The 11,836-nt window shown below is 35.6% G+C and overlaps 1 protein-coding gene across 1 annotated transcript in view; it reads left to right on the forward strand.

Annotated features, from left to right (window-relative positions):
- The window catches only part of DCDC1 (doublecortin domain containing 1), a 48,860-nt gene extending 37,278 nt beyond the window's left edge, over nt 1-11,582 (forward strand). Inside the window, exons 5-7 of the mRNA XM_011965614.1 lie at nt 6,093-6,186; nt 8,197-8,242; nt 11,498-11,582. Of these exons, the coding sequence (XP_011821004.1) occupies nt 6,093-6,186; nt 8,197-8,242; nt 11,498-11,582 (225 nt within the window). The remainder of the gene's footprint in view (nt 1-6,092; nt 6,187-8,196; nt 8,243-11,497) is intronic.
- The last annotated feature ends 254 nt before the right edge of the window (nt 11,583-11,836 follow it).

The raw sequence follows: 11,836 nt of genomic DNA on the forward strand, positions 1-11,836 counted from the left end.
TGTAAGTCCACTAAACCTCTTTCTTTTGTAAATTGCCCAGTCTTGGGTATGTCTTTATCAACAGTGTGATAATGAACTAATACAATGCTCAAAACAAGTAAGATTTTTAATTTGTCCTTTGGATTTGTCAATATAGTAGTAATTGGTAATCATTGTGAGAATTATTTCAGTAAAGTGATGGTAAAAAAGCCAAACTGGAACAGGCTGAGAATGAATGAGAAGAAAGGAAAAGAAACAGAGAGCATGGACAAATCTAAGACATTTAACTGTAAAGTTGAGGAGTAGCTAGAGGGAGATATCAGGTAGGTATGGGGGGATTTAATTTTCAAGATAGAAAATACTTATGTTTCAATATCAGTGGTAACAGTCTAGTTGAGAAGCAGTAGATGAATATACATGAGAGAGAAGAAATGATGGATAATGTAAACTGCTTTAAAAGTTGAGAGCATACATAATTGAAAGCATAAGTGGCATATTGACCTTAGATAGGAGCAGGAACTCTTGTAATATAACTAGAAGGAAAAAGAGTGGATGACTATAGAAATAAATAGGCGTGTAGCTTTGATAGCAGTAAGATGAGCCTTCAAATTTCTCTCTGACATAGGAGATCATGTCATCTGCTGAAAATGAAGAGGCAATTAACGAAGGAAAGGCTAAGTGGAGATAAGCAGATTAGAGATTGTTGGAAATACTCTGTGGAAAGTGGGAGAGAAATTTGACCAAAGAAATGAAATAGAAGAGACTGGGCTGTACTGAGGGACCATGGAAGTTGGTGATCGTGAATGATAGTAATGTTGACATGTTCAGTTGGGTGACTTTCTCCAGCAGCACCAGGCCTCTCAGTGTGCACACAGAGAGGAAAGTGAAGGTCGCTCGGAGTCAGGATTTTGCAAGCTATGTGTGGTAAAAGTTATCCAAGAATGAGGAAGAATGACTAGAGTTAGAGAATATGATATGCTTGAACATCAAGATCCTGGGTGTTGGGGGCAGTGCTTGTTTGTTTTTGTTGAATAAGAGAGTTTGGGAGAAATTATTTTGAAATAGCATTGTAACACCACTTTTCAAACTTGAGATTGTGTGATAGGAGAGAATAAAATCTTACCACTTGAGAGGGCCTTGAAGAAGTTAGTGACCTCAGGGGAAAGCCTAGTTTCTTTTAAAAGAGGTTGTGGGGCTAGTCAAATTTGTTGATCAGAGGACATGTTTTCCGAGTACACAATGGAAGAGCTTTAGAAATGAATAAAGGAGTTCAGGCTAATTTATACAGAACAGGAAAATACAGAGCTTCATGTGAATGTTGATGCAAAACTTTTTCCATAAAAGGCAAACAGAAAATAATTTTGGTTTTGCAAGCCATAAGGTCTCTGTAGCAACTCTCTCAGCCTTGCTGTGATAGCATGAAAGCAGCCATAGAAAATATGTAAATGATCAAGTGTGGCTGTTTTACAAGAAAACTTTATGTACAGTACTTAAATTTGAATTTCATATTTAAATCTATCACAAAATATGATCCATCTTTTGATTTATTTTTTAGGAATTAAAAATGTACAAGCCATTCTTAGCCTATAGGCCACACAGAAACAAGCTGTGGACTGGAATTGGCCTTTGGACTGTAGTTTGCTAACTCCTGCAGTGGAGAATCTTTTGAGGAGAGTGTGTTGGGGAAGTGTAAGTTGGGGCTTATGCTTCCAGGTGTTAACTCATAAAACCGTATTAAAATGTTTCAAGGTTCTCTGTCTTTGAGAAGAACTAACATTTTTGGGGTCTAACTGGCTTATCAACCTGGTTCACATGACCTGCGGTGATGTTGGCCTAAGTGTACTCTCTCATCTGAACTGAGGTAGTGGCAACCCAGAGGTTCTGGCTGTTCCAGGAACTGCAAGCTCTGTACCAGATATGTCTGGAGATGGAGTTGACTCCCAGATCTGTAAACAAGTAGATTAAACTGAAAAGATTGTGGAATATTTCTTCCCAGGTACTTTTCAAAAAGATTCTGGTTTTACAGCATGATGATTTAAAATTTTAGTATCAGAAGAGTTTCTAAAACTTAAGCTGTATGTAATTAACAGGCCAGGTGCAGTGGTTCATGCCTGTAATCCCAGCATTTAGGGAGGCTGAGGCAGGAGGATCACTTGAGGCCAGGGGGCTTGAGACCAGACTGGGCAACATAGCTAGGCCCCATCTCTACAAAAATAAAAAAATTAGCTGAGTGTCTTGTGGTACATCTGTTGTCCCAGCTGCTTGGAAGGCTGAAGTGGTAGGATTGCCTGAGCCTGGGAAGTTGAGGATGCAATGAGCTGCGATCATGCCACTGCACTCCAGCCTGGGTGACAGAGCAAGACTCTGTCTCAAAAAAAAAAGGAATTAACAAAATGTGAATTTGCAAAAGTAATATTTTAACAAGCTTAACAGGTACAGTAGTGGAAATGCTATTTTAATTAACCTTAATATTAGAGCAAGATGACACCATAATGTACTTTTCAATTGTAAATCATAAGAATGACCTTACAAGTAGAAGCTTCATTTCAGGGCTTTTGACAGAAACTTATAGTGATACTAATTCATACCACTGATAATTTACTCTGAGAAAATAATTACTGAAGGCTGGCATTGCTTAAATACTGCAAAGATTTTTCATTCTTCAAGTAGGAAGGAATGACAGTGTTGCTCATGCATTATTAAATTTTAGTATTTGATTTTCTAATGCCAGTTTTAAAACTCGTTTAACTCTTAAAACTTGCACAAAGGTTTGGTTTGCACACACATTTTTACTGATGTTTTAGCTCAATGAAAAGGGGAGTCTTTGAGTTAGAAAATGTTGTAACCAGTCAGAATGTCTATTATGAAAAGTCAAAAAAACAACAGATGCTGGCAAGGCTGTGGAGAAAAGGAATGATTATATACTGTTGGTGGGAATGTAAATTAGTTCAGCTACTGTGGAAAGCAATATGGAGTTTTCCCAAAGAACTCAGAATTATCATTTGACCCAGCAATCCCATTACTGATTATATATATCCAAAAGAAAAACCATTCTGCCAAAATGACACATGCACTCGTATGTTCATCACAGCACTGTTCTGAATAGCAAAGATATGGAATCAACCTAGGTGCCCATCAAAAGTGGATTGTATAAAGAAAATGTGGTACATATGCACCATGGAATACTATGCAGCCATAAAAAAGAATGAAAGTATATCCTTTGCAGCAACATGGATGCAGCTGGATGCCCATGGTCCTAAGCAAATTAATGCAGGAACAGAAAACCAGATACCACATGTTCTCACTTATAAGTGGGATCTAAACATTGGGTACTCATGGACATAAAGATGGCAACAACAGACACTGTGAACTACAGGGGGAGGGAAGGAGGGACTGATTTTTTTAAGACTCAAAGGCAGCAATATTTAAAATAATTTTAAAAAATTGTTGAAATTTTGCTCGAAGTAAATGGGACTACCTTCAAGTAGATTATAGTTTTACTTAGTTTAATTGGTAAATTGTAACTTTAAAGGATACTTAGATATTTGAACCTTCGCTCATAACTAGGAAATATAAATTATACCAAAGGACATCATTATACTTTTAAATACAGTAATCACTTCATAATATTAAGCTTCATAATATTAAGAAATTGAAAACTGAACACGAGGACTGGAAAGATAAGTAATGTGGGGTTGTAAAGAGGAGATTATGTCTTGCTTAGGGTCTATAAGACCTACTGTAGATCCTTAATAGTATTCAGACATGATTGGCTAAGGAGCAATTTGTGCTGAATTATCTCCCTTGAGTATTTCTGTCACTGAGAGTGGTGGTGAAAGTGATCCATTTTCACTTTCCCTGCAGTGACAGGAGAATTTTGCCAGTCAGACACCAACTGTGTTAATTAGAGTATTAAAATAAAAACAAGCATGGATCCCGTGCCAGTGTCAGTCAATATGTTCCACTCCTCTTTTTGTTTCAAGCCAAAAGAACACTCTAGTTTCTTTTCCTGATACTTCTTTCTTATATTTTGAACATTGCTTTCCTAGCATCTTTGGTAAAGACTGAAGTCCATGGGATGGGCATCCTGGATGAACTTGTGGGCAGTAGTTACTGAAGAAACTGACCCACAAGAGTGAAAAAGAAGGCAGGAAGAATAACCAGGGTTATTTAGAGAATCACTAGGTTGTTACATTCTTTGCAAGCACTTCGTTATTGAACCAGGTAAAGCATTGATGTTGTGAATGATCTTTTCCTCATAAATTAGAAAGCTCAAGAATATTCCTACCTGGGGGTGGTGGCTCATGCCTCTAATCCCAGCAATTTGGGAGGTCGAGGCATGTGGGTCACCTGAGGTCAGAAGTTCGAGACCAGCCTGATCAACATGGAGAAACCCCGTCTCTACTAAAAATACAAAAAATTAGCTGGACAGGGTGGCGCATGCCTGTAATCCCAGCTACTGGGGAGGCTGAGGCAGGAGAATCACTTGAACCTGGGAAGCGGAGGTTGCGATGAGCTGAGATCGCACCACTGCACTCAAACCTGGGCGACCAGAGTGAAACTCCATCTCAAAAAAAAACAAAACAAAACAAAACAAAACAAAAACTGTAACATTATTCCTAATAACGAGCAGGTATGCATTCTTGATTGCGAGAAAAACAGCAGCAAAACATTGCTCTGAATTGCTCAATGCTCTGAATTGCAGCTAGTGTACAAGAAACATGCAATGCTATGAATGGCCATGGGAGCATGTGGTCCATGGGGACATGATTAGTTATGTATAGGAGTAGAGTAGAATAAAGGCTGAGAACCTCTGGTACATAGAGCCTAAGAAAGACCAATTTGTCAAATTGATTTGTCAGTTAAATATTTACCTTTAATATTCAACCTGTCTTTTGATAGAGCAACTGTATAAACCAAATCAGTCACAATGTTTGAAAGCTGTTCTATAGGCTGAAAGGAAAGTTCAACTTTGCCTCTATATAAACACTAAGCTATTGAAATACGTACATTGTCACAAAGCTACTGAATGGTTAAGCCAGGACTAAATTATGGGCTCCAATAATAAAGTAGGGACAGAAGTGAGCAAAAAGAGGCAGGTAGTATCAGCAGCTGAAAGATGGTTTGAGCAGTTGAAAGATGTTTTGTTTACTATAATCATATTAATATAATTCACATTGTCCTTCAGTAGTAGTTCTTGGTTATGGGAAAGTAATATTATAGCTGGGAATAGTAAAAAATGGATGGCAGAGTCCTTTCAATTTCAATTTGGAAAATATTTTGTATTTTTAGATGAATATGGTGAATTTCATGTTTTGGAAGTTACTACTGAAAACCTAATAACAACCTGCCTCAGGTTACCTGACACTCCTCCAACCCCTTCTGTTCCCTTGATTTTCCTCACCTTGTGAGTAGAACTTTCTTTCTAGCTGAAGCATGTTTAAGTCTTCCTTGAAGTTGGAAAGATGATTGCCACATTGGGTTCAAAGGGCTACATGTAAAATAACAGGAACAGGTCATGATATTATAATATTTAAGAAGAGTGCATATTAGAAACCATTAAAGGTAAAGTCCTTGAGACTCATATTCATGGAAAACCTGAAATGTGATTTATTCAGTTCAGTTTTTAGTACCCAAACAACATAAGTTATCAAGGTGAACTGTGATCAGACTATTTTTATAATTTATATTAGGACACTTGGAAAACATTTAAAAGCTAAGGAAAGTAGGTACTTAAAATCTAATTTAAAAGGTAATATCCTCTCATTGTGAAATAAATGCAACATACAGAAAGTTGCAAGAATAAGACAAACATCCCTCAGAGTTCTAAAGGTCTACCATTTATTAAATAATAGATAACCAGTATTTAATATTTGTTGCATCTTCTTTCTTTTTTACTGATACTTGTGTGTTTTTTACACACACACACAAGTACAATTAGGATGTAACAATTTTAACTGCCTTTAAATTTCATATATTAGAACATTTTATAAATCATTAAATTTTATTTTATAATATAATTTTTAATAACTGTGTAGTATAGAAAGGAGTTTAAATGTATATTCAGTTTAACCAGAGTTTACTAAATTATTTATAATTTTTTTCTTGCACAGGTTTTAGATACTTGTACAATGAGAATGAATCTAAATTTACCAGCCAGATATTTTTATGATTTGTATGGCAGAAAAATTGAAGATATTTCAAAAGGTAAGTGGCAGAGATTTTGTAAACCATTTGATAATATTTTGAAAGACATTTATATTTTGTTTTTACTTTGAACATTTAAAAGAAAAACATATAATAAAACATGTTTAATTATAACATGGATAAATATTCTTATACAAAGGGAAATCGTGAAAGGACATTAAGATTTTAGGAATTTTTTATTTCAAAACAAGTTTGGAGTTTTTAAAAAATTGACGGGTATTTTAACCTTAGTAAACCATAATTAAATAAAAGTAATTAATACATTTTTATAATGTTATAATGTAACAGCCAATTTATATAGGATACAGCTTTCCAAAGACAAAAATAAGAAATTGCATTACTGTATGATCACATAGAGGTTTTAAAACTGTTTTGGTCAACTTCTAGAGCTTTTTCAAAAGTTACGAAATGTAACAAATGTACCAAACTAACTGTAGTTCAGTTTGGAACCACTAGGAAGAACTCCAATAACCCATTACTCTCTACTAAGCATGTATATCAGCAGTATGCTGGTAAATGTTATCAACTGACTCTGGAAAAAAAAAAAAAGGCCTCGATTTGCAGCATTTAGCAACTTCATGGTGTAGGTGCTCGTACCATGACCAATTTCAAGCTACCACTGAATGCAGAGTTCAGAGGGAAGGGTTTTAACTCACTGAATAAAGTATTTGGAGAAGAGATGAGAACAATTGGCTTTTGCAGACTGGTACAAGTTGGCTCTAGCACATCAAAGTATATATCCCTTGTCACAGAATTGACGGATTAGGAATTAATTTGACAGTAGAGAAGTTCACTCACTAGGTTCTTGCATTACCAACTCTACTACTATGTAGTACTTATTCTGGACCAGGCACTAGTCTAAGCTCATCACAAATATTAACTCTTTTAGCTCTCAGAGAAACTGTAATTCCTATTTATTGCAGTAACTGAGGTACAGAGAACTTAGGTAATTTGCTCGACATCACACAACTAGCAAGTGGTGGAGTTGGGACGCAAACCTTGGCAGGCTGGCTCCAGTAGCAGCACTTTTAACCATTGTACTCTGTTCTCTCTCTCTCTTTCTGCCTCCCTCTCTCTTTCCACTTTAGTGTCTCGTCTATGTCAGAACTCCATTTGTTTTCCTAGTACTTTCCATACAGGATGTAATTATTGTATTGCTTTGTTACTTTTTTGTGTATATGCACGCTTCCTACCAGACTACAGACTTCCTGGGAACAGGCACTCAATAAATAGTACTTGGATTTTTGAATGAGTCTTATGTCACTCTCCCACATGATCTGTTTCTACCACAATGTAACGTAAAAGAGGGCAAGAACAGACACTAGCTTTGTTGTAATACTAGTAATAAGCACAGTGCCTGGGACATAGCTGACACTCATAAATGTGGCATGAATGAATTAAACTGTCTACTCTTGGACCTTTAGTTGGTTCCACTGTTATACTATTAAAAGTAACTCATCTTCAGTCAAGAAAAAAAAGTTATGAATTGTACTTTAAAGTAATTTCATTGTCTTTGTCCAAAGAGATTAGATACCCATCTAATATCTCTAAAAGTACTGTTTTGTTTTGCTAGCCTCATTTGTGAGTTTAAATTTCACATTCATGAGTTTAAACGTGTTATTGAAATGGTCCTATAATTTCATTCAAACTTTAACTCCATGCTTGGTGAGGGCAGGATATTAAATAACATGCCTTTAACTGCGAGGGTAGTGATTCAAACAACTAAAGTGATTTTGGGATGTGGCTACAGCAGATACTTCCATTTGTTTCCCATTTTCTCACTTGTACTATATAAAAGCAGACTGTTTCCTTAATTTATCATCCTTCATTAATACTTACTGAATGATAACTATGATATTTTGATACTTATTGTTTCTAAGTCAAATTTTTTGGCCAAGGATTACATATGTGTGTATTCAGAAAGTAAATTTGTTTTTCTTGGCCTTTTAAAAAATGTTTTTATTAGATATCATAACTGTTTTTCATTTTATTACATGTTTTTATCTGAAGATTTCAAATCTCCTGTAGATACCTACCCGTTATCTAGAAGGATTAGGTAAGGTTATTTATCTGCAAAACATGTAACACAAAGAATCCTTCCTTTTGTTCTTTGGGGTTAATAAGAGTGTCATTATTAAAGCTGATTTGTTTCTTTCTTGCATTTCTGTCTCCTCCTCCATTCCTCTTGCTAAGATTTTCTTTATGATCAACAATATTTTGAAATTACTCTTAAACTAGCATTAATAAAAATAAACAACATATTTTCTTAATACCCTATCTAGACTTGAATTATTTCCAGTTCACCTGGAATTAAAACATCAGATGTGAATAAAAATGCTAGAATTGAAACTAAGGAATCTTCATTAAGATGCGATTTATATTTAGAAAGTTTATTTTTCTCCTCCCAAATATGGTATAGCAGCATTACTTATCAAAACAGAAAAGCACTGACTCTGAGATGTGATACTTCATGGATGCCAGAGGCATTCAGATTCATGCCTCATTCTTCACATATCCCAGAAGTGTGCTATTATCACATTTTAATGCATGCCTTGCCCTCTGTTTTTGCATCCTTGTAAAAGCTTATGCCAGGTGAAATTAGGCTGTGCAACCACTAACATGTGGAAGCATTACAAGTTCACTAGACTTAAAATATTTAAAGAAGCTAATCCTGTTGGAGGAACTTCCAGTCTGTAGCGCCCTAGTCACTTAACATTAGGTTTTTGAACTTCTGTTTTCTTTGTTTCTATGATGTTGTGCATCAAATGATTGAGGTCCCTAAACTTTTGTGTTTGATGGTCTTCTGGAGTTCAACTTGGGAAAGGTCAAGTTTTATGTGAAAGTTGTCTTTTAATTTAAACAAATAAATGCTGATACTCTTGATTTGATGTATATCTCTTTTTTTTTCTTGCTTTGTATCAGATCAGAAAAAATCTTTTAATAATGTCTAACGTTAAGATCATAGCAATTGCTTTTTATTTATAAGCACAGATTAGAACTGTAATTGTACCAAGGACTAAAAGCAACAGATACACAAAATAAAAATTTTCTCCTACTTATTGCTTCTTTTTTGGAATTAGATATACTTTCAAGTTTTCCTTCTATGCTGTGATAAATAAGCACATTTGATATAATATTAAACTACTTTTACTTTGTCAAGTAAACCATGGAAAAGACAAACAGGATTGGCAAATTGCTTGTTTTTAGATTTTATTCTAAACCATAGACAATTTTTTTTTCCTGAGACTGTGTCTTGCTCTGTTGCCTAGGCTGGAGTGCAGTGGTGCAACCACAGCTCACTGCAGCCTTGAACTCCCAAGCTCAAGCAATCCTCCCACCTCAGCCTCCCCAGTAGCTGGGATTACAGGTGCAGGCCACTGTGCCTACTTTTTAAAAACAAATTTGTAGAGATGGACTCTCCCTCTGTTGCTCAGGCTGGTCTTGAACTTCTGGGTTCAAGCAATCCTCCTGCCTTGGCCTCCCAAAGTGCTGGTATTACAGGCATGATCCACCATCCTGGCTTTTTTTTTTTTCCCTCCAGTAAAGATAGAGTTTAATTTATGTGAGGCTGGCCACATGGAAGAAGTCATTACTCAATTCAACCTCTACCACAGAAGATTTTAATAAAGAAATTTTTATTGTTACATGTGAAAAAGTTATTTTATTATGGTTCCTGTATAGATCTATCCTTTCTACAATATAAAGGAGTACACCTACTGGGTACAGATACCATATTCCTGCAGATGGTCAACATGCTGGTACATATACAGTTATTCCTTGGTGTCTGTGGGGGATTGGTTACTGGAGGCCTCTCCCATACTAACATCCACAGTTGCTCAAATCCATTATATAAAATGGTATAGTATTTGCATATAGCCTATGCACATCATCTTGTATACTTTAATCTCTAGCTTACTTATAATACCTAATACTGTGTAAATGTTATATAAATAGTTGTTACACTGTGTTATTTTTATTTCTGTATTATTATTTTTTTTAAAAATATTTTTCACTCATACTTGGTTGAATCCAGGGATGTGGAACCCAATAAGATGGAGGGCCGATTATATATATATGCATAAAAAATACATTCTGCAAAATCACACCCACCAAAATAACAGGGATATGGGGAAACTAGGGTTTGGGAAAACCATTGAAAAGTCTGTTTACCTTTAAAACCACAATACTATCTAAAATAATAATGATTAACTTAGGAGATAATGTAAATAGCTGGGTAGGCACCTTGGAGTGCTGCTTTAGAAGATATTAAAGCTGCACAAAAACAATAGAGTGTGAGACAATGCAGATGAAAGTGAAGTGGAGATTTGGGCCAGTGGGGCTTCCTTTAAGGAAGGCCCAGGAGGAAATGAAATTCCCACAATGAGAGAGTTATATAAGGCCAAGGATGCACCTTTCTGGGGTGGTAAGTACAGCAGCCAAGCTAAGACGATTTTTTTTCTTTCCTGATAAATGATAGAATTCTACTACTTCTCTTTTGGCTTCCTTTGTTTAGGAAAAAGCACATATTTATTAACCAAACTTCAGTATCACTTTGACGTCATTCCTCTATTTACTAATTATATACGAGCTATTTGATGTTATATAAGCATTTCAAATGGAAGACAGATGTAGACAGTGTCTGATTTCAAGGGAGGTTTGAAATAACACACTCATTCCTCCTAACATTTCCAAACTTTTTGATCTCTTAACTTCTTTGGCTTAATTATTACATGATGGTGAACCAGAGGAGTCACTCTCCCTCTCAAGGGAGGAGATCCTTAGTCTGTTAGGACCTCTATGAGGGATCCATTCCAATAATCATACCCTCGTTCTTTGTCATAATGAGTACTGTTAAATTTACCCTAGTGGTTCTGAAATGAGTTAGAATACTACATTAATTAAATTGACTCCAAGATCATTCTAGACATACTGAATGTTCACTTCCTATTTCATTTCCTACCCCAAATTATGCCCAGCAATACTGTCCAAAATAATTGTATATTCTCTGATAAATTTTTTGGAGATTCTGAATTTAGATTAAGTACAGGATTAATATATTTCATCATAAAATTCCAATAACATAGAGATGAATTTGAATGTTAGCTCTTGCCCATTATCAACTTTTTGTGGAGACATTAAAATTAAAAGAATAAAATTTCAAATAAAATCCAAAATTTTAAAGTCCACCCAGAAGCAAATTTCAAGATCAAATTATCTTACTTTTTTGAGTTAAAAACAAATAAAGTTTCAAACTCTTCAAGTTAAAGTGCAAAGAAATCAAAGTCCTAATTTTTATTCTTTCTGGTATCAGCCAGATGGCTTCTGGATGCCTGACTGGAGCTGGAATGTCTCCAGCAGCTACCGTCTGGGCTCCTAGAGTGGGTGTCATCCCTTAGGACCTCAGAAGTTGAATTAGGTCTACACCAACATTTTCATATGCCTTGTTTGCAAGCAAACAAAATGATTATCACAACATCAACAACATAGCCAGCACATTCACAACAGTAGCCACTCCCAGCAAATGTGGCCATTGCATGCAAAATGATGTTTCCAGGACCCTATGTTTGGCATAATTCAGACCCACATGATGGCTGCCAAAGACCCTAACAGAGACTAAGTGAGGAAAGGCAGACAAGAGAAAATATTATCG

Source organism: Mandrillus leucophaeus, unplaced genomic scaffold, assembly GCF_000951045.1.
Source record: "Mandrillus leucophaeus isolate KB7577 unplaced genomic scaffold, Mleu.le_1.0 Scaffold73, whole genome shotgun sequence".
Classification (NCBI taxonomy): domain Eukaryota; kingdom Metazoa; phylum Chordata; class Mammalia; order Primates; family Cercopithecidae; genus Mandrillus; species Mandrillus leucophaeus.